Source organism: Petaurus breviceps, unplaced genomic scaffold (assembly GCF_028583685.1).
Source record: "Petaurus breviceps papuanus isolate PSGF00001 unplaced genomic scaffold, PetGlider_PUasm1.0 171, whole genome shotgun sequence".
Lineage (NCBI taxonomy): Eukaryota > Metazoa > Chordata > Mammalia > Diprotodontia > Petauridae > Petaurus > Petaurus breviceps.
In genome coordinates this window covers 14,318,472-14,345,768 of record NW_027185754.1, presented here as the reverse complement: position 1 = coordinate 14,345,768, position 27,297 = coordinate 14,318,472, and the positions used below count along the sequence as shown (strand labels likewise).

Here is a 27,297-nt window from a genome sequence, read left to right as displayed (position 1 = left end):
TTTAATGGTGAAATTTCAGTCATCTTTTCACACACCCATGGGGACTTAGTCCCACTTACAGCAAGGGGAGATTTGTAGTGGTGGTGGTGAGACCAGCTTGTCCTCCCTGTGCCTTTTCCACCCTTGGCCATGATGAGTTCTATGCCTGAGCCAATATAGACAGGAGGAATAGAGCAGGAATAAGATTCCCCAAACTAAGTGGCCAGAAACATCCATTCAGGCCCTCTGAGACGGTTCCCTTCAAGCCAAGAGAATATATCAAAGTATGGTTTCAAAATAAAATAGCATTCGGCTGAAAATTTTTCCTTTTTTCAACTCATCAATTAGACAGTTTAAACCAAATAAGACAGATTTACTGAATCCAGCCAGGAAAGCACAGACCTTGCTGAGTTCAGGACAAGGATGGAGAGCTTTCCTTCAAAGAAGACAAGCCAAGGAAAACAGATTTCTGGTTCAACAGACAAGTATGTCTCTATATCTGCGTCAATGCCTTATAAGCATTTCCCTCCCAACCATGCCTTTCTTGGTACACGTGGCCCCCGCTCGTGGCCCCTTCCTCCTCACTCCTCCTTCTTCCCCCTTCTCTCCTTCCACTCATACAGACTGGTGGCATGGAGAGAAGAAAAGGATGAGACGTGGAAGAGGTATGAGATGCATTGTGATTATTGTGAACTTTGAACATTTGGACTGATACAACATATAGGAGATACCACAGTCATGTCAACATTGATCCAATTTCCCTCTCAGCTCCTTTGGGATGCCATAAGGCTGCCCTACCCTTTTCTGGACTATAGAAATGTGGCTTTTTTACTGCTGTAATACCCTTCAGGCTAGAGAGGTCAACATCAGGTCCAGACATACACCCAGGGGATAGGATTGACCAAGACACTTCTGGTCTCTCTGGGTTGCTTACTCAAGAGGCATCTCTGGGCATCTGGCTTCAGGTGTTATCAGGGTTCTTGGGACCCACACTGGGTCTTAGGCCCCTCCCAGCCTGGTGCCTGGACATGAGGAAATGTTTCTGATCAGCTCCTACACACCAGGAAGCCACACTTGCAGCAGTGATGTTGCTGGGCGAGGCCCGAGAACTCAGACCGGAGGAGTTAGGGGTCTGCACAGCCAATGCTGAGAAGTGGGAGTGGGAGACTAAACAGGGAAGTGAGTTGTCCTTGGGAAAGCAGGTTCTCTTGGATGTAGATGATCATGGGCTGAAGCACCAAAAAAAGAAGAAAATACCTGCTCTCCTTCAGTCTCCTCTGGGCCTTCCCCCACCTCAGGTTCTGAAAGTCTTTTGCATCATGCTCCCTTGGCTCAGCTGGATAAGAGGCAGAGGCTGTAGCCCGAGTCTGTGGGGGTGGGAAGCTCCGAATACACCCTGGTTTCCCTATCCAGATAAACAGGAAAAGCTTGCCCAAAGGGAGCAGGTCTCTTAGAGGATAGGTATTGGGAGGGATTTTTTCCCCCACTTCTCACTCATTGCCCATAAAGCAGCACAATGAGACTCTGTGGACAGAATTCAGAATCTATTCTAACCTGTCCTGTAGTGTCCAATTTCCAAGTCCTCACCAAAGAAGTCTGGACAAACAGACCACATACTGTTGTAAAGAAAAGAAACTGCTGGAGGGATTCCCTGTCCCCTTCAAACCAGACCCCCAAATGGCTTTTGGACCAAGGTTAGCTGTGAAAGGATGACCACTTAACCCCAGAGGCATAGAACTCCAACCCTGAAGGCCAGGAAGCAGCTGAGCCCCCGTCCTTCTCCTCATCTGACTTGTCACTTTCATCCTCACCACTGGACGCGCCATAGGCTGTCCCCCGGGAGTGAGCGAGGTCCTGCTGGGGTTGCCTCCGCCCTTCTTCTGCATCCCCCTCCTCTTCTTTCCGCTTCTCTGCCACTAGCTCCCGATAGCAAAGGCCACAAACTCGAAGGGGCTTGGATGAGAGGCGGGGCATGAGGAAGCGTTCCCGGGAGCAGTCCCCACAGACCACGAAGCCACACTTGCGGCAGTGATGCCGCCGGGTGAGGGTGGAGAACTTGGTCTGGGTGCAGCGCATGCAGATGTCTGTGGCTTTGTCTGGTATCCAGGGGGCTGCATGCTCTGTGATGGGGGGGTGACCTGTGGCCCGCAACTGGCGCCTCACACACTCCTCGATGTGCCTGATCCACTCTTCACGCTCAGTCACGGAGGCAGCTGACACCACAAATGACTTCTTGGATGTCTTGATCATCCAACGGTTCTTGGCATTCCAGGTGTTGGGGAGGGTCTCCAGGGTCACCTCCTCCAGAGGGATGATGTGCTGGCTGCTATACTTGCGTTTGTTGATCACAATGCTGCCATAGACCAGAATGTCATTAAAGAGGAAGAAGATTCGTGGCTTGGCCTTTTTGCGGCACTCTTTAGTCAGGATGCCCTCGCCAAGGAGCACCCGGCCTGGTAATGCCAGAGGCTGCCCTGATGTCCCGAAACAACTCTCCACGGCTGCGATTCTCTGGCTGTTGATCTCTGTGTTCGCCAGGTGGTCCACCATCTTCTCAATCTTCCCTAGATATAGGTAAAGAAAATAAGTCAGTATTGTTAGCTATAGCCTAGACATCATGTTAGGGCCATTGCAAATAATCAGTCAGTCTACAAGTATTTATTGAATACATATAATATGTCAGACACTGTCCCAGACACCAGCACGAATGCTGAAGGAGTTCTCACTGGGTATAGGACACTACTTCCAGGACTCCTTCAATGGTTAGCTCATTTGAGCATGATGGTACCATATGATTCTCTAGGGGACACTTCATTCATTCAACAACCATTTAGTTAGCATCTACCACTTACAAAGCCATATGCAAGGTAGAAGACACAACGATGTAAAAGCTGAATCAGACTGCTGGTATTCAAGTCCATTCATTCATCCACTTACATATTTAACTATTTTATGTGAGTTAGGTTTGTCTTTTGACCTAGAGTGTAAATCTGCTGAGAGTGGTATCTATGCCCTCTTCTTCTGTGTACATTTTATGTATGTACTTGAATATACAGTTATTTGTATTTGTTATTCATTAGAATGCAAGCTCCTCAAAGAAAGAGATTTTATATACACACACACACACACTTTTTTTTTTTACCTTTTCTTGTATCCCCTGCACTTAGCACAGTGCCTGGCATACAGTAAACATTTAATAAATGCTTGCTGACTGAATGTACCCCTTCAACAATGGAGATAAAAAATTATAAAAGATAGGGGTGGCTAGGTGGCACAGTGAGTAAGAGCGCTGGCCCCAGAGTTGGGAGGAGCCAGGATTGGTTCTGGCCTCAGATACTTAACATCCACACAAAAAAAAACTGGCCATGTAACCTTGGGCAAGTTACTTAACCCCAACTGCTTTAAAAAAAAAAATTACAAAAGATATCAAAAGTCATCCAGCTGAAACAATGAACAATTTTAGCAAAGTTGCAGGATACATAAATCATCAGCATTTCTGCATATTACCAAAAAATTACCAGCAGGAAGAGACAGAAAGAAAAATTCCATTTAAAATAACTGTAGATAATATAAAATCCTTGGGAGTCTACATGCCAAGAGGAACCCAGGAACTATATGGATACAATGACAAAACATTTTTCATACAAATGAAGATATATCTGAACAACTGGAGAAATATTAATTGCTCATGGGTAGGCCAAACCAATATAATAAAAATGATAATTCTATCTAAATTAATTTTAGTGCCATACCAATCAAACTACCAAAGAATTATTTTATAGATCTAGAAAAAATAATAAGAAAATTCATCTGGAAGAGCAAAAGGTCAAGAATATCAAGGGAATCAATGAAAAAATGTGAAAGAAGGTGATACTAGTGTCAGATTTCAAATTATAGTACAAAGTGGAAATCATCAGAACAATTTGGTACTGGTTAAGAAATAGAGTGGTGGATCTAGTGGAATGAATTAGGTACACAATATATAGTAGTAAATGATCACAGTAAATCTAGTGTTTGATGAACCCAAGGGTTCAAGTTTTGGGGATAAGAACTTAATATGTGACAAAAATTCCTGGGAAAACTGAAAAGCCATTTGGGAGAAATGAGGCATAGACCAACATCTCATGCTGAATACCAAGATAAGGTCAAAAGAGATAAACAAGAAATGATTTAAACATAAGGGGTAACATCACAGGGGAAACATGGAAAAATGTACCTGTCAGATCTAAGCCAAGATTAGAAGGAAAGTAGGGAACTTGGAAAACATGTTTTCAGCAAGTTTCTCTGATGGAGGCCTCATTTCTCAAATATATAGGAAGCTGAGCCAAATTTATAAAAATAAGAACCATTCCCTGATTGGTAAATGGTCAAAGGATATGAACAGGTAGTTTTCAGAAAAAGAAATCAAAGGTATCTATAGTTATATCAAAAAAATGCTCTAAATATCTATTAATAATAGAAATGCAAATTAATTAGATTAATACCACCTCAGACCTATCAAACTGGCTAACATGATAGAAAAGGAAAATGACAAAATGTCGGAGGAGATGTGGAAAAATTGGATCACTAATGCATTATTGGTAGAATTGAGAATGGATTTGACCAAACTGGAAAACAATCTGCAACTACACCCAATGGTCTATAAAACTGCATACCCTTTGACTCAGTTATACCACTACTAGTCCTGTATCCCAAAGAGATAAAGGAAAAAGGAAAAGGACCTCTATGTACAAAAATATTTATAGCCGCTTTTTTTGTGATGGCAAAGAACTAGAAATTGAGGGGATGCCCATCAATTGGGGAACGGCTGAAGAAGTTGTGGTGTGAGATTCTGATGGAATACTATTGTACTATAAGAAATGACCTTTCTTCATATTATGTTTTCATTGATTTCCTTGATATTCTTGACCTTTTATTCTTTTAGATGAATTGTTATTATGCTTTTTGGATGGATTTAGAAAAACCTGAGGTGGCTTATATGCACTGATGCAAAATGAAATGAGCATAACCAGGAGAGCATTGTACACAGTAACAGTAATATTGTAACAATGAACTGTGAAAGATTTAGCTTTTCTGATCGATAAATACCATGATCCAAGACAATTCCACAGGATTCTTGAACGATGCTATAATGCTATTCACCTCTAGAGAGAAAACTGATGAAGTCTGATTGCAGATTGAAGCATAATTTTTTCACTTTATTTTTCTTACTTTTTTTTTTTGCAACATGGCTAATATGCAAATATGTTTTCCATGATTTCACATGTATAATTGATATCACATTACTTGCCTTCTCAGTGGGTGAGGGAAATAAAAAAAAAAGAATGTTAAAAATAAATAAATAGTGAAGAGCATCTAGTTTAATACATATATGAAAAAGGATCCTATCTATAGGAAGCAGTTGATGAGAAGGGATTCACTACCTTCTGAGAGTTCATTAAGCATTTGGATAGTCCTAATTGTTAGGGAGCTTTTCCTTCCATCAAGCCTAAATCCACCTTTCTGACAGATCTATTCTGTTTTTCATGTGTCTGTTCTTAGGGTGATCTGGTCTAAGTGGGTCTCATGGCAAGCTTTCTGCAAAGTTATTTTTTCCTTCACCTTTATTTTCTGTTTTATGAGGTTAATACAATGTATGATAAGTAGAAGACACACACAGTGCCAGCCCTTGAAGTGTCATGGGGAGATACTGGAGATGAAATTAAGTAGAGCCCCTTGGGGGCCAAGCAGAACACAGCTAATCTTCAACAAGGTAGCCCTTCCAATACTTGAAGGAAAGTAGCATACTCCTTTCCCCTTCTCTCTCCCCCCCATTCCTCTTTTCTCTAGGCTAAACATCCCCAGTTCCTTCAGCTGATCCTCCAATGTCCTAATCTTGAACCCCTTCACCATCCTGGCTGCCCTCCTCTGGAGATTCCAGTTCATCCAATTTGACAAGCATTTATTAAGTACCTACTGTGTGCAAGGCCCTATGCTAAGTGCTGCATTCTCTTAGTTGTGCATGTTCATAGAGGGAGAGGGAACAACATGTGAACATCTAAGTATATACTTAATAATCTTTAGAGGGATGAGCAGTAATGCCTAAAAGGAATCTGCATTGCCTTCCTCTAGGGATTCCAAGAGGCAGAGGAGATTACAGGCATGGAGAGGGGGGAGAGCAGTCTGTGAAAGGGCATGGAAGTGTGGAAGATAGTAAGTACATCAGGTTTGGGGAAGAGCATAGGCCAGCATGGCTGGAATGTTGAATATCTGGAAGATAGTCATGTATGATAGGTATGGAAAGGTAGGCTGAAGCCAATTTGAGAGGGATTTTAAATGTCAAGCTGAGGAATTTGTGTTTTATCTTGGAGGCAAAAGGAAGCCATTGAGGATGGCTTGAGCAGGTCTGTGACATAGTCTGATTTAAATTTTAGGAAAATTATTTTGGCAGCTGTGCAAAGGATGGATTTGAAATGGGAGATATTGGAAAATGGACAATAATCAGGTGGCTGGTGAAACAGTTCAGGTGAGAGGTGATTAGGAACTGAACTAGGTTGTGAAAACGGAGAGGAGATGGATGGTAGTAAAATGTTACAGAAGCAAAATCTTGACATGGGAGACACCTTGTTAGAGGGGTACCTTCAAGTCTACATTTTGATCCATTAAATCAAATGTTTTTAAAAATCAACAAATAATAGCTATATGAACACAATAAATAATAAACTTGCCAACTTAATGGATATGAATTAGCTAGGGGGTGCAGTGAATAGAGATCTGAACATGGGGTCAGGAACACCTGAGTTCAAATCCTACCCTTGGCACTTATGAACTATATGACTCTAGGTAAGTCACTTAACCTCTCTCAGCCACAGTTTTCTCACTTGTAAAATGGGGATAAATAATAGTACCTACCTCACAAAGATATTACAAACTTTAAAGTGTTGTCATTGTTACTGTTATTATTAGTGTGGGAAAGAGAGAACTGAGGAACAGGCTAAACTTTTCAAACCCGGGTGACCAGAAAAATAGTGATGCTTTCTATAGAAATGGGAAGTTTGGAGGAGGAGAGTGTTTTGAGGGAAAATATGTTAAGTTTTCTTTTGCATATGGTGAGTTTTAAATAGCTATGAGACATGTAGTTGGAGATGCCCAGAAGGGGGCAGAACACAGGATAATGCAGGACCAGAGGGAGAGAGACTGTGAATCTCTATACAGAGCTGGCAGTCATCTTCATGGAGATGGGCACTGAATGCATAGGAGCAGATCTGAGCACTGAGACAGGGGTGTGGACAAAGAAGAGGTGAGGTGGGGGATGCCCACTGTTACCAATGTCCTCCATTCCTAGGCTGTGGCACCCAGAACTGTACACAATGCTCCATCTGGGATCTGATTGAGGCAGGGTCCAGAGTGAATAGAATCTCCCTGGTCTTGGACACAATGTTTCCCTTCATGTGGCCTAAGACTGCACAAGCATTTTTCCCCCAGTGGTCAGACACACCATTGACTTATGTTGAGGTTTCAACCCACTCAAAACCCTGTATTGTTTTTCAGATGAATTTTTCTGACCTTGCCTCCTCTTATCTTGTACTTGGCTTCAAAAATATCAACTTAGAAAGTAGAAGGCTATTCTATGCCAGTTCATCTCAGTGATCTCCCTAGTATACTTTAAAGCAAGGATGACTTGTCCCCTACCTATTATTCATTGTATTACTTCATAAAACATCAAGTAATGGTGGAGAGAAAAACGAATGTGCAGAAAGCTTGTCATGAGACCCAATTAGGCAAAGCAACCTAAGAGCATTTAAAGATATAACTGGAAGGAGGAGAACAGAGGAATGGAAAACAGAGTATGCATCAACATTTCTATAACAAACGATGGCTAGGTGGCACAGTAAATAGAGCACCAGCCCTGGAGTCAGGAGGACCTGAGTTTAAATCCGGCCTCAGATACTTAACACAAAAACTAGCTGTGTGACCTTGGGCAAGTCACTTTACCCCAATTGCCCTGCCTTTGCCCCTCCAAAAAAAAAATAATAAACTATGAAAATATTTTCTTCATTGATAGAAATGGAACAACCACTTTTTTGGATGGTAACATTTCAGGCCTGGATGTGCCATATTACAAAGTGGAAATGTCACCAAAGAATGGAAAAACAGCTAGACCAATCACACCCAGAAAAAATCTGTGCTGGGTACCATGTTTGCGGGTGACTGAAGAAATCTTTTTTTTTGTTGTTTGTTTTTTGGAGGAGGGGAAGGTAGGGAAATTGGGGTTAAGTGACTTGTGACTTGCCAAAGGTCACACGGCTAGTTTTTGTGTTAAGTGTCTGAGGCTGGATTTGAACTCAGGTCCTCCTGGCTGCAGGGCCGGTGCTCTATTCACTGTCCCACCTAGCCTCCCCTAAGAAATCTTAAGATAGCTAAGAGAGGAGAAAATAATGAACAATTGGAAGAAAAATCATAGATGGCTTTATTTCTCTTTCTCTTTTTAAAAAAGTATACCAAGAAAGTAACTTCCATTGTTAAAGTATGCCTATTCCTCATCTCCATAAAATCTTTATGAGAATAATACACACACATATTGAATGTATCAATGTTGAAACTATGAGAAGGAAACAAGAAAGCTTTCATACCATTTTCTCTAGAAGACACATTTTTATAGTTTTGAAATTCAAAGAAAGGTTTACACTGTTGAGTGAAAGGTACAGAGAAAACAAAATTCTACTGTGTTTTCTGTTTGTTAGTCTTGAAAAAGCATTTAACTTGGTAGGAAAAAAATCTAGTCTTATAGGCACTCTTCCAACATGATATCTCCCCTGCATAAGTTAAGCTCATACAAGATTTCTTGACAGATGTAGCCAAAGAAGTAATTATTCAACAATTCTCTAAATATCAATATCAATACAATCAGTGTTTAATGGGATCTATGTCCTTGAGGATATGGATATTTCCTCCATCCCTGCAGATCCAGATACAGGGATCTTGCCATCTGGCCACCCAGACCAGTCATTGCCACTAGATCACTGGGACTGGCCATACCCCCTCTTGCTGCAGGGGGATGGGGGTGGGGGTAGTTGAAAACTGCCCAGAAAAACACCTTCTTTTCTTGGTTGCATATTCTGATTCATCACCCTCATCTACTTCCCCTCTCCCCCTCCCTTGTCCCCATTTACTTCCATCATACCCTCTGAAATCCATATCATTATTAACAAACCTCCCTTCAGATCAGACTTCTCCCTTCCAGCTCCTTCCATCTTCCTTCCATCACAGAAACTTGGCTCCTCCCAGAACACTGCATCTCTGGCCACTGTCTCCCAATACTGGGTTCAACTTCTCTGATTCTCCTCCCCCACAACACTCTGAGTCACATGGAAAAACAGACAAACTCCTTGCTCCTCTAGCAACTTCCAGACCCATCCCCTTCAGCCATTACTCAACCACTTCTCCTGCCTGGAGGTTCATTCTTCTAGCTAAATAACCCTGGCAAGATCTAGGTAGTGGTTATCTATTGACCCATAGGTCATTCTCTCTTGGTTCCAAGGAGTTTGGTTCCTAGCTCACAGTCTTTATTTACATTCCAACTCCTGACCTTATACTGAGGGCTTTCAACATACGTGTGATGTTCTTCCAAACACCCTGTTTTCCCGGTTCATCAACCTCCCTAACTCCCTTAAAGCGCACCTTTATTACACTTCATTCTCATGGGGGGAGGCATATTCTTGATTCCAGTATACACAAAATGCTATACCTCCACCGTCCAGAACCTCTCCTAAATCCTTGTCTTCCCTTCAACCCCCAGTCACTCTATTTGTCCTGGCTTTCTCTGTCCATCATCCTTGTTCTAGTCTCACTTTTTTTTTCCTTTTGCAATTTTAACATGATAGTTAAGCATTTTAACCTTATACTTTTGTCTACTCTTATAGTCCTTGACTTATAATCAATCAATCAATAAGCATTTATTAATCACTTACTATGTGCAAGACACTATACTAAGTTCTGGGGATACAAAAAGAGGAAAAAGACAGTCCCTGACCTCAAGGAGCTTATAGTCTAATGGGGGAGAAAACATACAAACAGATATGTACAAATTAAGCTATGTAAACAGAAATAATTAACAGAAGGAAGGCACTAGAATTAAGAGGGGTTAGGGAAGGCTTCCTGTAGAAAGCAGGATTTTAGATGGAACTTAAAAGAAGTGAGAGAGGTCAGTGATCATAATGGAGGAGGGAGAGTTTTCCAAGCACAGGGGATATCCTCTCACCATTCATCCCTTTCTAAACCCCAAACCTGGATTACATCTACCATCTAGTTTCTTTAATCCCAACCACAAACTACTGAACATTATGTGACTGGAAGAAATCACAGAACTGCCAAACATTGTAACACATGCCCATAATCTCTGACACTGGGGAGGCTGAGGCTGGTGGACTGCTTGAGTTGGGGAGTTCTGAGCTGGGGCCAAAGCTAAACAGGTGTCCTCACTAAGTGTGGAATCAATATGGTGAATGTCTGGAAACAGAGGCCACCACCCTTTCTAAGGAGTGGGTGAACCAGTCCAGGCTGGAAACAGAGTATCCAAGTTAAAACTTCAATGCCAATTAGTACTAAGTTCAGGCCTATGAGTGACCACTGTACTTTCCACATGGAAGAGATAAGGAGACCTAGTGTCCAAAAAAAAAAAAAAAGTCACTGTGCTGAGTCCACTATCAACTGATGTGACTTAATGCCCAGATACATCCTATCCTTTAACTCTTGCCTGACTGATGATCTCATTTCTCAGAGTATCTGTTTCAAACCCTTTCTTTTCTCTTCAAACCATCTACCCCACTTCATCCCCTTCCTTTCAGGGAACTCCATCTTCTACTTTAATGAGAAACTTGAAGTAGTCCTGAACTTTCTCCTCTCCCCAATTCTATTCCTCAAACCCTCTCAACATTAACCCTATTCTCTTCAGCTTTGCACCAGTCTCAGAGGAAGACTTGAACTTTTGCCTTCCCAAAGTTAACCCTTTTACTTACACCCTTTACTACACCCTTGGTTCCATCCCCTCCCATCTTGTCCATGAGCACATCCCTTCGATCTTCCTTTTCTCTAAGATTTAGTTTGCCTTTATTCAATGGCTCCATCTCTGTTGTTTATGAACATATCAAATCTATTCCATCCTAAAAAAATCCCTTCACTTGATGCTACATGCCCCTCCCCCCTCCAGCTATCATTTTATCTTTCTTCTCCCTTTCACAGTCAGACTCTTAGAAAAAGCTGCCTACACTCATCACCTCCATATCATCACCTCCCAATGCCCTGTAATTTAGTTTCTGACCAGACCACTCAACTACTACTGTCCATCCTCTCTAAATAACTAAATTCAGTGCCCCCCCCTTTGCAGCTCTTATCTCCTCAGCCTCTCTAAAGCTTTAATGCGCAACTGACACTTTTCTTTGATACTCTCCCTTCTCTTTGTTTTCATGGCACTGTTCTCTCCTGGTTCTCCTATATAGCTGCCCCTTCTTATTCTTCTTTGCTGGATACATTTATAATTACAGCATAAATATAAAGTGAGCAAACACAGATACTATTTTGTAAAAGTTAAAAAGATGAGGTAGCTGGGGTGGGGCACTAGCAATTGAGTGGATCAGGGTAAGTTTCCAGGAAGAAGATGGTGTCTAACCTGCATCTGGAAGAAAAACAAGAGACTCTGTGAGGCAGATGTGAGGGGATAGCATATCCCATGTTCCTGGGATGGGCAGAGCAAAGGACCTGATATGAGACATGGAATGTTATGTGTGAGGAACAGAGTGACAAGGCCAGTTTTACTGGATCCCAGAATAAAGGAAGGAAAATATTACCTAAGGAGACTGGAAAGATAGGTTGGAGTCAGGTTTAAAAGCTAAACAGAGGAGTATCTAGAGGCAATATGGATCAGGTCACATAGAAAGATCTGTGCTTAAAGAAAATTACTTTGAGGGCTGTGTGTAGGATGGAATGGAGTGGTGAGAAACTTGAAACATGGAGACCACTTGGGGATGGTTGCAGTAATCTAGGTGAATGGTGAGAAGGACCCGAACGAAAAATCTTTTCAGATGCAAGAGATGCTGTGGAAGTGGAAGTGATAACATCTGAAAAGATCTGGATATACTGTATGAGAGAGGGTGAGGAGTTGCTGATAATACCAAGGTTAGAAACCTGGAAGACTAGAAGAATGTATCTTAATAGAGATGGGGAGGCTTGAAAGAGAAGAGGGTTTGAGGGGAAAACAAATGATTATATATGGTAGGTGAGGCAGAAGAAACACAAGGGAATCACTCCAAGTTTGTGAACCAGGTGACTAGAAGGGGTGGGGTTAGATTGGGAAAGATGATTATAATACAGCTTTATGGTCTTGGACACATCTAGTTTTAGGTGCCTACAAGACTTCAGTTTGGAGATAGATGGCAAGCAGTTGGTGAAGTGGGCCTAGAGCTCAGGAGAGATACCAGGGTTAGCTATGCAGATCTGGGACTCATTTGCCTAGAGGAGATAATTGGAGCTGGCATAGTGCTGATTGCCCTAGGCCCCAGTATACTTCTGAGCCTCTCAGAAGGATTCAGATTCGCAATTCACACAGGAAAAACCAAATGGGTGACGAATGCCTATAGTCCACATTATGATATGGAGTTGGATGGATCTGCCATAGAGTTAATCCAACAGGACATGTCTTAGACAGACACCTCAGAAGGATAATTAGCTGGGACCAGACCTGAACAGAAGAAAGGAGGCTAGATGGCATTTGGGAAATTACACAGTGCTTTCAATGATCCCAAGCTTCTCCTTGAAACAAAACCAACATTTTAATCCCAATATTTTTTCCAATGATGTATGTGAATCATAGAATGCCACAATCTCTGAAGGATAAAAAATGCTGGAGGTACAAAGGGCAATAGAGTCACATGGTGGGTGTAAATAGACTGTAGCCTGTTGCCAGTGATGATCTGTGTACAAGAAGTTATGTAAAAGATAGCATACTGAATACATATGATTGGATAAGGGTGTAGGCTGGTCACTTAATAAGCACAAGGGCTGACAGAGGGATAGTTCAGTACAAATGGTACCCATGTGATGTTAAAAGACCTGGAAAATGGCCTCTTCTGCATTGGATGGCTTCCTTCCCTCTCCCCTGACCCAACCATGAAGGATTTATGGGAAAATATGGCTAAGAGTTATGAAGGAGGAAGGGCTGGAAATGAGTTGTAATGACCACAGTTGGAGGAAGTACTCACATTGATGAGATCATAGAGCCATTAAACAACTGAAATAAGAAGTAACATCATTGGTAAAGAAGATAAAAAAGGAAAATGTTGCTTGTAGGAGGGAAGTGGGAGGACAGGCACACTAATCTTTCCGGAGGACTGGTTCCACTGGTGATAGAGCTGTGAATTGGTCTAATTGTTCTGGAAATCAGTCTGGGATTAAATTGCCCCCCTCCTCAATCACTAAATTTTATATCTCCTTTGATCCAACAATAGCACTACTACCATATGTACCAAAGGGATCAAAGACAGAAGGAAAGGGCTCACATGTACCAAAATATCTATAGCAGCACTTCTTAGCATAGCAAAGCCTGGAAACAATGCATATGACCATCCATTTGGGAATGACTAAGCACATTATGGTATGTGAAAGCAACACAAAATTACTGTATCATAAGAAATGACAAAAGGGACCAATATGGCTTGGCAAAATTTGCATGAGTTGATGAGGAATGAAGTACACAGAACCAGGAGAACAATTTATACAATGATTTCAAGAATGAAAAAAAATAACTTTGTAAGACAAGGATTGTGATCAACATAATGACCAATAATGGCTCAATAACAAGGCATGCTTCCTACTTCTTAGCAAAGAGATGATGGACTAGAAGTGAATCATGATAAATATTTTCAGGCACTGTCAATGTTCAAATTTGTTTTTTCTAGAATATACCTAAATACAAGAGACCTTTTTTTTTGGGGGGGGGGGTAGAGGAAAGACTATGGAAGGAGTGGGGAAATGCAAGAAAAAGGAAGAAAGAAAAGCACATCAATAAAACATTAAAAAATACAGAGAGCAGAATAAAATTCAGAAGGGTATATAGAGAAGCAAAGCAGTTTTGCTACCATTATGTTTAATGGCAGAATGTCACTTAAAACTTATATACAGGACCCACCCAGGATATAAATTATTAAAAACTGTATGTAATAGCAATTCAGTTTCACATGGAATCCTTTCTTTTTGTTCTTTGTATAATGAAAGGCTGATGATATTTGTTAAATTGGTAATAAAAAGTAATATAACTCACATTTATGTAGCACTTTAAAGTTTACAAGGTATTTTACTCATAACAATGCAGGAGACTGACATTCAGAGAGGGAAAGTATTCTGTCCATGGCCATACAGCTAATATGTAAACATGTAGTATGAAAGAGGCAAGATTTTAGCCTACTGTATCCTGATTCCAATTCTAGGCTTTCTCCACTATATTACATCAGTCAATCAACATGCATTCGTTAAAGAACTATTCTGCACTAACCAATGTGCTAGATGCTGGGGTGACACAAAGACAAGAGAAGTGAAAGGGTCCCTACACTCAAGGAATTTACATTCAATCAATGAGTTCTTTTTCTTTGGGATCCCACTCCCCACTCCGCCTCCACCCACAAATACCTAAGGCTCAGCAAAATCTCCCCATCTGGGTTTTCATTGCCAAGACCATGAGCCACAGCCAGTGCGCCAACATTTCAATCTGGGAAATGATCTTTGGGAACCAGTTATGTTCTAGAAAGAACTAATTTACACCTCAGGTATCCTGTGACATACAGAACAGATGAATTTGAAACAAGTTGGCTGGAAAGCAAAATTCTGTATAGCAAAGCTCACTTTCTTAGAGACTTCCTTTGAAAGTGGGAGGTGAGCTCCCTAGGGGCAGTAGCAAATGCTTTCTTACCCATACTGACAGCTTATTCTACTAGGCAGTTGAGTTTCCAACTTGTCAATATGTAGAGTGGGCTTAACGCCTGGAAAAGTTTTTTTTTAATTAAATTAAATTGATTTATTTTTAATGGGCTACATACACATATTAAAAGGTCACAATGCAGCTAGGAGGATAATGACCTGGCCCTCTGGCCCTAGCTTTTAAGTGTTTGCTCAGCTTTATTTATACATCCAAAATAATTTTTGGGTTCCCCCAAAAAACTACATGGGGGTGATATCTACAAAGTTCTGTGGCATTCCCATGGCACAGTTCAGTGAAATGAGTGTGTAAGGTTGGAAGGAAGTAAGTGTTTATTAAGCAGACACAATGACTCTGGGAGCTAGGTGCTAGTATTATTCTCATTTAACAGTTGAAGAAACTGAGACTTGCCCAGGGTCATATAGCTAGTGTCTTGAGGCAGGATTTGAACTCAGTTCTTCTTGAAACCAGGCACAGTGCTCCATCCACTGCTCATCCTTGCTAGCTTTGGGGACACAGGATCCCAAATCAGAAATTAAGGAAGGTGCCGTTAGGTATTTCTAACCCTAAGTCAGAGTAAGGACTTTGATAGGACTTTGGAGAGGAAAAAAATGGAAAATGAAAGCAAAGTACTAGTTAGCTGAGACTAATGTACAGTTTAAAGAACTTAGTGATTAGCTCAAGGAATCTCCCCTGGGGAAAGAAATGCCTATTTTAGCCAAGGCTCTCTAGAAACAGACACACCCTTTGCTATGGGAGAACAGCCTTGGAGAATTCTTGGTTAGTCCAATAAATGGGTGTGTTAAGGTTTTGCTTCTAAAAGAGCACTAGCAATAAATAAATACTTTTTATTAAAGGCCTCTGTGCTTGAAACTAAAAGAGTAGAAAACAGAGGAAGAAAATAGCTCCAGAAGCTTGCCTTCTATGAACCTGAGCCTGGCAGAAATCTTGGAATCATCAGGGAGCAATGCCAGGCATAGACTACATGCCATATACACATGTACCATGTAAATTCTGCACACCTGGAAGAGACTTCCAACCATGAAAGACATAGTGGAATCAGCAAGATGAAATCACCAAAAGACACCATCAGTTCTGCTTCTAGACTTTCCCCTCTCCAGGCCATTATGTGAGAAGCATAAAGCTGCTTTTCTACTTGTGCGTCCTGGTCATGTGTTCTCTATATGTACCTCCTCATGCATGTGTCCTGGTCACACACATTCCTACTCTTACCACTGATGGTATTTGTATTTGTGGAAGAAAGTGTCCAAGCTCAATGGGAGAACAGTTTTTTTGGTTACTTTTCTTATTCTGTCTCCTGACTGGGCATTTTCACTGGTTTTCCCTCATGCCTGGAATGTTCTCCCTCCTTACCTCTGCCTCCTGATCTTCCTCACTTCTTTCATGGACCAACTAAAATCCACTTTCTACAGGAAGCCTTTCCCAATTCCCTGAATGTTAGTGCTTTCCCTCTGTTGATTATTTCCAAATTATCCTGTTGGTAGCTTCTTTCTACATAGTTGTTTGCATGTTGCCTCCCTAATTAGACTGTGTTTCTTGAGAACAGGGACTATCTTTCACCTTTCTTTGTATCCTCAGCACTTAGCATCTGTTCAGTCATTTTTCAGTTGTGTCTGATTCTTCATGACCCCTTTTGGGGTTTTCTTGGAAAAGATACTAGAGTGGTTTGCCATTTCCTTCTCTAAGTCATTTTACAGACGAGGAACTGAGGCAAACAGGGTTAAGTGACTAGCTTAGGCTCACACAGCTAATAAATGTCTGAGGTGGGATTTGAACTCAGGAAGAATAGTCTTCCTGACTTTGGACCTGGTGCTCTATGCATTCAGTCACCTACCTGCCAACACTTAGCAAAGTAGGCACTTAATAAAATGTTTGATTGACTAATATTTTCTTGAAGATCTTTGATTTGAATTATGTATTCCAGATAACTAGTAAATGTAAACACACCCATGGGGGCTCATGAGATATGGTTTTAAGTGGGTACAGACTTACAGAATATCTTGAACCTGGGGTAGGCCTTGTCAGTTGTGAGTTGGGGTCTCAGGGGTGCCCCCAGGTACTACAAATCTAAATTCTTGTTGACATATAAATCATAGAAGTGTTAGATAAGTCAGGGTAGTAGATAACTCAGAGGGGGAAGGATGTAGAATTTTTGAGGCCTGAGGTCAGAGGAGGGAGGGAAGGGGAAGGTGAGGGGGAGAAAGAGAGATAGAGGGAGGAAGAATAAAAAGAAACCTTAGTGTCACTGGCCCACTTGCCTAATTTGGGTGAGAACAGACATGGCTTCTGGCTTCTGCATTCTCAGAAGTCTGTGCTAGAGGAAGGCAAGGGAGGAAATGAAGAGAAATGTGTTTTACCCAAGCTTTACCCACCATGCATGACTCAGTTCCGATCTCTGAAGAGGAAGCAGGTGAACTTCCTACTCCCCTTCTCAGGCACAGATATATACAATCTCTAGCCTAGCAAAAGACACAAACTATTTTCTGACCATTGAGTAGTCATTTAGTCAAAGTTCTGAGGAAGGAGATTAGATCTGCTCTCAGATGGAGGAGGCCATCACCCCAGGGTAATGGCCTTAATCCCCCTCTCCCCCTTCCTACCCATAGATGTAGTTCATGCTGTTTCTAAAAGTCACTGGCTTTGGAATGTCCACAAATGCCAAAAATACAGAGATCCCTTAAACAACAACAATTGGTTTATCTATGATGACTTGGGTGGGGCTCCCCACTATTGACCATCTGGATCCCAGGCTGCCACTGATTCAGAAGAGGCTTACATATCAAGAGGCTCCAAGTCCAAACCATAACTGCTACTTTCTATTTGTGTGTCCCTTTACTCTTTCTGGGCCTCAGTCTCCTCAACTGTAAAATTAGGGGGCTGCATTAAATAAACTCTAAAGTCCCTTCAAGCTGTAAATCTATAAACTTGTGTGTATCTCATTATGCTACAGAGGAGTGCTTGGCAGTGTCTGGCACATAGTAGATCCTTAATAAATATTGATTGGTTGGTTGGTTGACTGTAAGTAGTGGACTGTTTTAAAAAAATTTTATAATCTATAACTTTCTTTTTCTTTTATTAACAAAGATGAGAATATTAATATTCCTTAAAATCATATTTTGCCTTACACTTTTTAAAGTGCTTTCACGTGTCTTAGCTCAAATCTGTTTAAGCCTTCAGAATTTGAGACAGGGTAGATGGTCAGTACTGATCCAGCCTTGTAGAATGAGAGCCGACAAGTCTGACAACTGTGATAGAATGTTTGACTTCCCAAGAACGGCTGTAGGGTTCTAGGTGAAGGGCAAGACCCCACACGGACCCCACACCCTTCTCCATGATTACCCACTGAGCTCCTGCCCAAATTACACAGGAGATGCTGTCCATATTTAAACTGGGTGGGTACTACTCTCAGCAATGGCCTCTGGATGTGATGGAGAACTGGGTGGGAGGAGAGGAAAAGGCCTGAAATTATGGCGTAAAGGGCAGAAAAACAAGACTGGAGGGGAGATAATGACTCAGAACAAATAATGAGGAGGAGCTGACAAGATCTAGGGTGGAGGGGAAAGGGTGAGAGGATCATAAGTCTAATTCTTTGGCAGGCCCTTCTGAAAAGCTTCTGAAGTCTCCTTGAGCTCCACAAAACAGCAGTCAGGAAGGACTTAGATACTGTCTTTTTTTTTTTTTTAATAAAACCACTGACCAAAGGGCCAGAACTTCAGGGTCAACACAACGGAAGGAGGGGTGGGGCATGGAGACATGGGGAGGAGGGCTGAACTGATTATATGGGTCAAATACCATTGCAAGAAGTCTCAGTATCAAGATTTCAAAAGCCCCAGGTAATACCCACTTATCTGAACAGTACTGGATAAAACCAAATTCCAATACAAACAAAAGACTCCTAGAGCTAAGCATCCTGTGATGATATACAGTCTGACCCTGTGATTTCATTGGAATAGGGAACTCCCTTTTTTTGGAATAGGAAATTCCCTTTTTTTCAATTTGAATCAGGAATGCTCAGCAATTTAGTATTAGACAGTTATCTGGGGCACTGAGAAGTTTTAAATGACTTGCCTCGAGTCATATGATCATCCTGACTACAGCCCAAGTTTTCCTGGCACCAAAGTTGGCCACCTACCCCCTGCACCACACTACATTCTTGAGCTATATATTATTCCATTCTATTCCAGCACAGACTAGATACAGATTTCAAAACCATCAGTAAATTGCTAGCCAGCTGGAGCATTTAGTAAGCACTATATGTTAGGCACTGTGCTAAACACTGAGGAGTACAAATGCAATCAAACAAAATGTGCCCTCAAGGAGCTTACCTTTTAATGGGGGAAGGCCACACAATGGGGGTTCTGAATGCACGGGTGGGGGTATTAGTACTGTGGTAGGGAAGAAGAAAGCATTTAGAGGTAAGGGTGCATGGGGAGAGAAGGGGATTGGGGAGGAGGTTCTGATATCTATATGGAGGCAGGAGGTACCAAGCAAATAACCCATTCAATGAGACCAGGTGTCTCCAGCACTGTTCATTCCCCAGTACCCATTTTAAATCTTGTCCAAGTGTCTTCTGAGAGGCAGTGACACAACTGAGTTCAAGGAGACAGTTTTGGGAAAGACATGATGAGACATTGTGGAAAGTCGGAGATTGCTGCTAACAATTCAACAAGAAACATCAAGCATCATGCCCTCTGTGTAAGGCACCATGCTAATTAGCAAGAAAGCATTCTACACTACAGCCTTCTAGTCCCGTCATTTGCACACACTTCCGGCCTCATGTATACCTGTTTGAGTACCTCAAGAGACAGATACAGGGTTGGCCCCACAGGCCTTTCTTGCTTATTTCCAGTGGCTTGAGTTTGTACCCTTAAAAATGCCATTCTCCCTCTGTTGTCCCAACTTAAGGTGAACCCAGTCTGCTAAAAGCTTTATGCTGCAGATGCTCTTACCTTGTATAATAAATGAGTTGTCTCAAGAGGTAGTGAGTACCCTGTCACTAGAAGTGGTCCAGTGGAGAAAACAGGGAAGCCATAGATCTGCTTCTTGTTCATGTATGTGTTAACCTCTGAGGTCCCTTCTAGCCTTGGTATTCTATGATTCTGGGGCAAGCTATGTGTGACTTGAAGTTCCCCTTTCCTTTAGGTCTGAATGGCTCTCCCATACACATGGTACCTAGAATAGCTATGTTCTTCCCTTAAAGGAAGAAAAAAACGACACCATCAGTCACAGGGCTGCCAGACACCATTCCAGACACAATGCTTACCCTGTTTCTCTGAAGGGGAAGGAACTCATCTGGGAATAGTTCAGAGGACCTACAGCTCAGGCAGCTACCTGTGCCAGAGACTCACCAATACTGTTCCCTAGGTCAGAATCCAATTTCACACTCACGGTGTCATGATTACCCTCACTTAAAGCCCAGCTCCTCTTCACTCAGTGGGTTTCCCTATGTTTTGAAGATTTTTCTTCCTGGTAAATACAGTGCAGTCTGGAAAAATGGAAAGCTCTCATTTTTCCTTACCAGTGAAGTAAAACGCTATCATTTAGGGATGGAAAAGCAAAGAGCAAATTAAAAAGTCACCACTTAATTTGGGGTCTGATTGCCTCAGGATGGAAAATAATAATAATTGCTCTTTCTAGACTCTTTTCATATCACTGTTTCTCAGACTGTGAGGGGGAAAGAGGCCATCTGCTGAGATGGCAACATCTGGGCATTATCTAATCTTCCTTTCCTACCAGTGAAAATCTTTGGAGTGGAGAAAAAAATTCCCACACAGATATTAAATAAGTGCCAAAACAACAACTATAACGACTTGGCAATTAATTTTCAATGGTACTTTAAGATGGAGCCAAAGTTGATGGAGCAAGGTGGCCTCAAAGATGAGTGAGTAAGAGAAAGGCAAAGTGAGCAGTAAGAGGAATGGGGATTTCTCAGGGAGCCTTTGGTAACTGATGCTTCCATCCACTAAAATGACTCCCTACAGGAAGGGTGGCTTAGCAATGCCAATCCTCACCATCAAGGATGAGCCTCCCTAGGGAATAGCCAAAAGGAATTTTAAGAGATAATATTTGTAAAGTGCTAAGCACATAGTAGGTACTTAATAAATGTCCATTCCCTTCTATAGTATAGCCATCAGAGTGGGGAAAACTCCTTATGATCAGAAAGGGCTTAGAGGTGGAAGGGAATCAAGTGAGCATTAAATAAAACCTTCTTATTTTATTTATAGACGAGGAAAGTGAGGCTGAGATGAGCTGAAGTGTTTGGCATCACATGCAATAGGGAAGCAGGGCCCTTATTGGAATTTGAACCCATGGTCCTCTGAAAACAAATTCTATGTTCTTTCTACTATACCTACTGCTTCTCACATCAGCCTGGGTCATCAAATATGTGGTCAAGACTAGGCCCTCCCCAGAGCAGATAGAGACTTATAGACCTAAGGCAGTTTTTACCGCTTACTCTTTGCAAGCTAGTCATCTCTCCCTGTCCCTCTCTCTCAGGCCTTGTGCTTTGCTTCTTTTTGAAAAAAAAAGAAAATGGCATTTCCATCTCTAATCCCCCATTTTAAAAATAATTGCTGTTATTCAGTTGTGTCTGACTCTTTGTGACCCCATTTTGGTTGTTTTTTTGGTAAGGTTACTGAAGTGGTTTGCCATTTCTTTTTCTAGCTCATTTTACAGAGGAACTGAGGCAAACAGGGTTAAGTGACTTGCCCAGGGTCACTTAGCTAGTAAGTGTCTAAGGTTGGATGTGAACTCAGAGGAGCCTTCCTGATTCTAAAGCTGCCCTTTTATAATAATAGCTGGCATTTATATAGTTCTTCATGTTTTGTAAACTACATCATTATCTCATAAGTGCTTCATATTATTAACCAATTTGATTCTCATAGTAATGATGTGAGATAGATATTATTATTCTCCTCATTTTAGAGAAGAAGAAACTGATGTTCCAAGGGGTAACCTGTTTAGAGCCATATAGCTAGGAAGTATCTGAGACCAGATTCAAATGTTATATTTTCTCACTCCAAGTCCAGCCCTGAATCCACTATGCCATGTGATCTCTCCAAATGGCCCAAATTAACTTTTCCAGGCTCCAAATATGACAGTTATTGAAGTAATGAGATTTAGTTGAAACCCTTCAGCCTTGAGTTTCAAAGTCTCCTCTAATCTTAATAGATGCTTCTTGACCGACTGACTGATCTACGTAGGCCAGTCTCCCCACTGACCCCACTTACACCTCATCTGTTCTGACCTTTGGACCTTTTTTCACATTGCTCTTCCTGCTGGGTCCCCATTGCTTACCCAAATTCCACTTATCCTGCAAAGTTCAACTCAATCTAATCCATGAACCTTGTGTATGCCACACAATTTAAGATTCCATTTTGGGTTGTTCCTTACTGTTTCATGTATACAAATCTTATCTCTGTGGCTAAACTGTAAATTCCAAAGGGACAGGAACCATAGCTTATGCTTCTGTATCGACTGTAGCACTTAGTCAGGGCTGGATACATAATTGCTGCTTTCAGTGTTTTACAAAATAAGAGAATCATAGGATTCAGAGATCATCTTATCCAGACATGGGGAGAAACTTGTCCAAAGTCAGACAAGGCAATGATCTCAGGTCCTCTAATATAAAATCTACCATTCTTTCCACAACATCAACTGCATTTATCACCTTCTGCCTATGATCAGTCACCTATGTACATATTTTACTTCCCCTTACTAGACTGTAAGCTCCTTGAGGGCAGGAAATAGAGCTTTCATTTTTTGTTTTCTCAAAAGAGGCAATGTGTGGTACACTAAACAGTATATTCAGGTAGGCTTTAAGAAGAACCATAGATATCACCAAATACTTAATTTTTATATTTGAAGGAAATTGAGCCTCAGAGAGGGTGATAACTGCCTGACGTCTAAAGCACATTACCACTATATCATGCCTGGTGTTTAAGTATCGTCTCTAACATCATAAGCCTCTCTGAGCCTTGATTTCTTCATCTGTAAGACAGGGATAATAATACTCGTACAGAGAGGCATTGGGGCCTTGTGGGTAGAGACCTGGTCTCTGAGTTAGGAAGGCCTGGGTCCAATTCTTGCCTCTGATACATACTGGCTGTACGACCCTGGGCAAGACACTTATGGTCCTAGAACCCCAAGCAGCAGTGTAAGACTCTTAAGTTGCAGAGTGGGGGATGATTAGTATGGGGATAAGGAATTCTCTATGTCAATAAGATCCTAAGTCTCCTTTTTCCCTAGATAGACCTTATTAAACTTGAAGTCTTTGGACAGATTTCAGGGGTCCTGTGAACTAGGTTGGGAAAAAACAAACACAAAACAAAGTTTAGAGCTTTATTTTTTACTATGATGGTTTCCTTTGTAATCCTGCCTATTTTATTTTATGCATTTAAAAACATTATTTTCAGAAGGGGGTCTATATGCTTTACCAGACAGCCAGAGATCCATGACATGAAGAAAGGTTTGGGAGCCCCACCCTGGGTACTGAGTTCAATTCTTAAGTCCTTTCCCAGGGCCAGGGAACATTTGAAACTATTCTCCATTTGGACCTGGTGGTTATGAATGAACAAATCCTCCTGCATTAGGATACTGTCCCTTTTTCCCCTTGGCCTGTCAACAAGACTAGACTTGCCGTGCCCCCTAATATGGCACTGTCCCAGTTTCTTTCCCTCAGTATTCTTTCCACTCAATGCCAGAACCATCTCACCGAGGGCAGCTGGCAGGGCAGGTCACATTTACTCAGCAGAACAGGACCCAAATCACAAGGTCTTGGCAGTCCCTCAGGGCTGACGTGTACAATACAATGCAATTCCAGGGGCCAGCAGGATACAACTAACTTCCCTGGCTGTTTGAGCCCAGATGGAAATCACAAGCCTTTAGCTAGCCAGCTAGTGGGAACAGTGAGAGCCAACCCAGCTCACCAACACTCAGTTTGGGCCTGAATTTTGGGTGTGGCTAAGGAGCAGTAGTCATAGGAAAAGAAGCAGCTGGGACTTGCTTGGCTCTTTTGAGAAAGACACCTGGGGTGAGAGGGGGAGGAAATCATCTTTTGTTTATATCTAAGCAAGAAAAGTAGCAACAGAGTTATTCAAGATACCCCAACTCAAATCACCAACAATCTGGATGCAGGGGATGTAAACATGGTGCAGTGGAAAGAATTCTCGGTGTGGGGTCAGAGGAGCTGGGCTCAGATCCTAACTGCCACAGGGTGGGACCTTGGGCGAGTTACGTGTCTTCTCTAAGTGCCAGTTTCTTTGTGCAAAAAATTAAGGGGTTTGACTAGCTGGCCTTTATGGTCCCTTCTAAATCTGTGATCCTAGGATGGTAGATTGCTTCTAAAAAGTGTAAAGCAAATGTAAACTCCAACCATCAATGAAGAATTCTCATCTGCTCTGAGGACCCAGCCTGAGAAAAGAGTCAGTAGCATGGAGGATGTGTAGATCTCAATGAACAGAGAATTCCTCACCTCTCCATCTCAGGTCCTCTATGTGTCCAATGAAGATTACAGAGTTTTGTAGAACTGGAAGAGACTTGAGATCATTTGGCTCAACCAGTGAATGGACCCGCCCATTGTCATAGTGAATTAGGCAGAAACTTGAATCCAAGTCTTCAGATATCCAACCTTAGGGGCCTTCCACTGCCCTACATTGAAAGGATCACATCTTTTCCCTCTATCCTTCCTGGGAGGCCAGGACACAGAGGTAGGGCCTTATCTATTAAGAATTCTCTTCTATGCCCCACATGGCAGTGGTCAGCCTGCCATATCACAGGACCACAAAATAGTAGAACTTCAGATCTCCCTGAATCATTCAGTTCAACTCATCCCTAAACAAGAATCCCTTCTACAAGGAACAGGACAAGTGGCCATCCATCAGGCCATTGCCTGATGACCTCTAGAAATTACTTCTGGAAGCTGCTTACTATATTTTTGGATGGTTTGAATTGTTGCAATGTTTTCCCTCTGGTCAAGTCTCAGTTTGCCCATTTGTAACTTCCATCTATTGCTCTTAGTTCTGTCCTGAAACGACTGTCCCAACGACTGAACTTCAATTATCTGAAGATAGTTATCATGTCCCCTGTGACTGTGTGCTCAATGCTAATTAATGTGAATTTACCCCGTAAAGGTCCTGGGTTGGATTTTTCTGGAAAAATCCCTAACCTCTTCTGTACTGTCTAAGCTCTGTCATTGAGCATGGTCATCCATCAATCAATAAACATTTATTAGGCATCTGCTATGTACTAGGCACTATGCTAGGAGCTGGAAACACAAGGAGAACAACAAAATGGTCCCTGCCTTCAAAGAGGTTATATTCTGCAAAGTGGGCCTGTCCAACAAAATGCTGTATGTCAAGGGAATCCTACTCAGGCTCTAAAACCTACAGGTTTGGCTTCTGACAGAGGAGTTAGAGGAAGACTAAGCAGGGGGGTGGACAGGAGCTGCCTTATGTCATCAGTAAATCATTTGGATTCACCAGACAAGTTATAGCATCACTGACTTATGGGGAAAGGAAGGATTACAATTCATTTTACGAAGTGCTTTGAGATCTTAGTGGCCAAGGACCATGCTACAAATCACTGACATTGTAACTTTCCACTCACTACCTGAGTGGGAGTCATTTTTAGGTACTACCCCAAAGGTGAGGAGGATAAAGAAAAGGCCCCAGTGGTCTTCCCTTGACCCTAGACTTCCATGACTCTGAAGTCTAGATAGAATTTGCATTTAACCACCCTATGATCAGAACACATGGGATTCAAAAGCCCCCTCTATACACCTCACTGACCAAAACTACATCCCCACTGAATGGATTATTCATCCAAAGCTAAGGTAAGGTTGTTTTTTTTCAGATGTTTTTGCCCCGAAGTCTATAGCTTTCCCCAAAAGGGCCATTACTAGACCCATAGGGGTGAGTTTCTTTATCTGAAATCTGATTCCTCTTTTCTGCCTCCAACTGTGAAGGTGGCCTTGTTCTCAGGTGACCTAGTCTCCCCAAACCCTTGCCTAGGGTTGTAGTTCTGGGGACTCCACTTTACCAGCTTTTCCCAGGTCTCAAGTGACCCTGCTAAAGTAAGATATAGATCCAGGTCCTCTTATTCCAAATACTCTGTTTCCCCTACTATAACGTATTTTCCTGGACTAGAAACTAGAGTATAATAATTACAACACAGACTTCTCTCAAGGAGTTTACAATCTAATGTGTGTGAGGGAAGAAATGAATAATTATGATATAAGAAGCAATATAATTGTAAAGGAGAGGTTTAGGCTAATTGTGATGAAAATCTGACAAAGGTCAGGAAAATCTGTTCCAATAATTAGGATGGTGTGAGCCCTCTGACAAGCATCAGGACAAGAAGAGAAACATAGATGAGCCCAGGCTTGTTGGAACTTGGAATACGGGAAAGGGTACTAGTATGAGACAAGTCTGAGCAAGTAGATTGGAGTCTGTTTGTGGGAGGGCCTTAAATGTCAAGTGTTTGTATTTACATAATATCTCTATTCCACGGACAATAGGGAGCCACTGAAGGTTTCAGAGAAGGGAAATGACATGATCATGATAGTGCATTAATAAGATTCACATACTGACAGTGTGTGAAGGATGAATTGGAGCAAGGACAGACTGGAGATGGGAAGTTAAAGGTGGAGGCTATTAGAACAGTGAAGAAAAGAAGGGATTGAGGGCCTGAACTAGGATGACTGAAGTGACCTTGGAGAGAAAGAGCTAATGGGAAAGCTATTATGGAAGTAGAATCAATAAGCTTGGCAAGGAATTGTATATGGGGGTAAAGGAAAGAGAAGCACCATGAGGAAGGAAGGATGGTGGTGTCATCAATAGAATTATGGAGAAGTCAGGGGACAGGCAGATTAAAAGGGGGATAGCTCAACCTGGGGAGAGGCCAGAGTGCAAAGTTTGGGGGTGCACGAGACGGGGAGCATGGGACTAAAGAGAGGTCAAGAGGGAAGGGCAGATGGAACAGAGTGGAGGCAGGGGCTGGGGGAGTCGAAGGACAGGGTTCAGGGGGCACATCAGGGGTGTTTCCCCAGCAGAGATCTGAACCAGATCTGAGTTCAACAGCACCAAACAGGCTGAGCATCTCTGGGACAGGAAGCAGGACAAAAAGGTTGCTTGGGGTAACTCCCTGCGGGAGGATTGCAAGTGGTCTGCGCCCAGGGCAGAGACGGGGCTTTTTACCTTATCCCTTCAGGATCCTGGTTGGATTGCAATAGACCAGTGCTGGCTCCGGGCTGGGCCGGGCCGGGCGGGAGACCGAGAAGAGCGGCGTCAGGAACAGCCCCAACTCTGGGTCGGACCGTCCCAGGGTGGAACGTTCAGACTCCCCAACATTCCACC

General features: G+C 42.2%; 1 protein-coding gene across 2 annotated transcripts; it reads right to left on the bottom strand.

Annotated features, from left to right (window-relative positions):
* PLEKHF1 (pleckstrin homology and FYVE domain containing 1) lies at window positions 1-27,297 on the bottom strand. Of its 2 annotated transcripts, none has more exons than XM_069082574.1 (2): window positions 27,139-27,297; window positions 1-2,543 (listed from the first exon to the last, which is right to left on the bottom strand). In XM_069082574.1, exon 2 carries the CDS (start codon window positions 2,527-2,529, stop codon window positions 1,675-1,677), a length of 855 nt encoding a protein of 284 aa, XP_068938675.1. In that variant the 5' UTR covers window positions 2,530-2,543; window positions 27,139-27,297; the 3' UTR covers window positions 1-1,674. The 2 variants fall into 2 exon arrangements, with proteins under 2 accessions (XP_068938675.1, XP_068938674.1); XM_069082573.1 differs by lacking the exon at window positions 27,139-27,297 and adding an exon at window positions 9,173-9,321.

Coding starts and splice junctions, on each gene's coding strand:
- PLEKHF1 (XM_069082573.1), bottom strand. CDS start 9,212: ATGGAAGGAGCTGGAAGGGAGAAGTCTGATCTGAAGGGAG. Junction 2,544..9,172: donor GAAGTCTGATCTGAAGGGAG/GTTTGTTAATAA, acceptor ACCTATATCTAG/GGAAGATTGAGAAGATGGTG.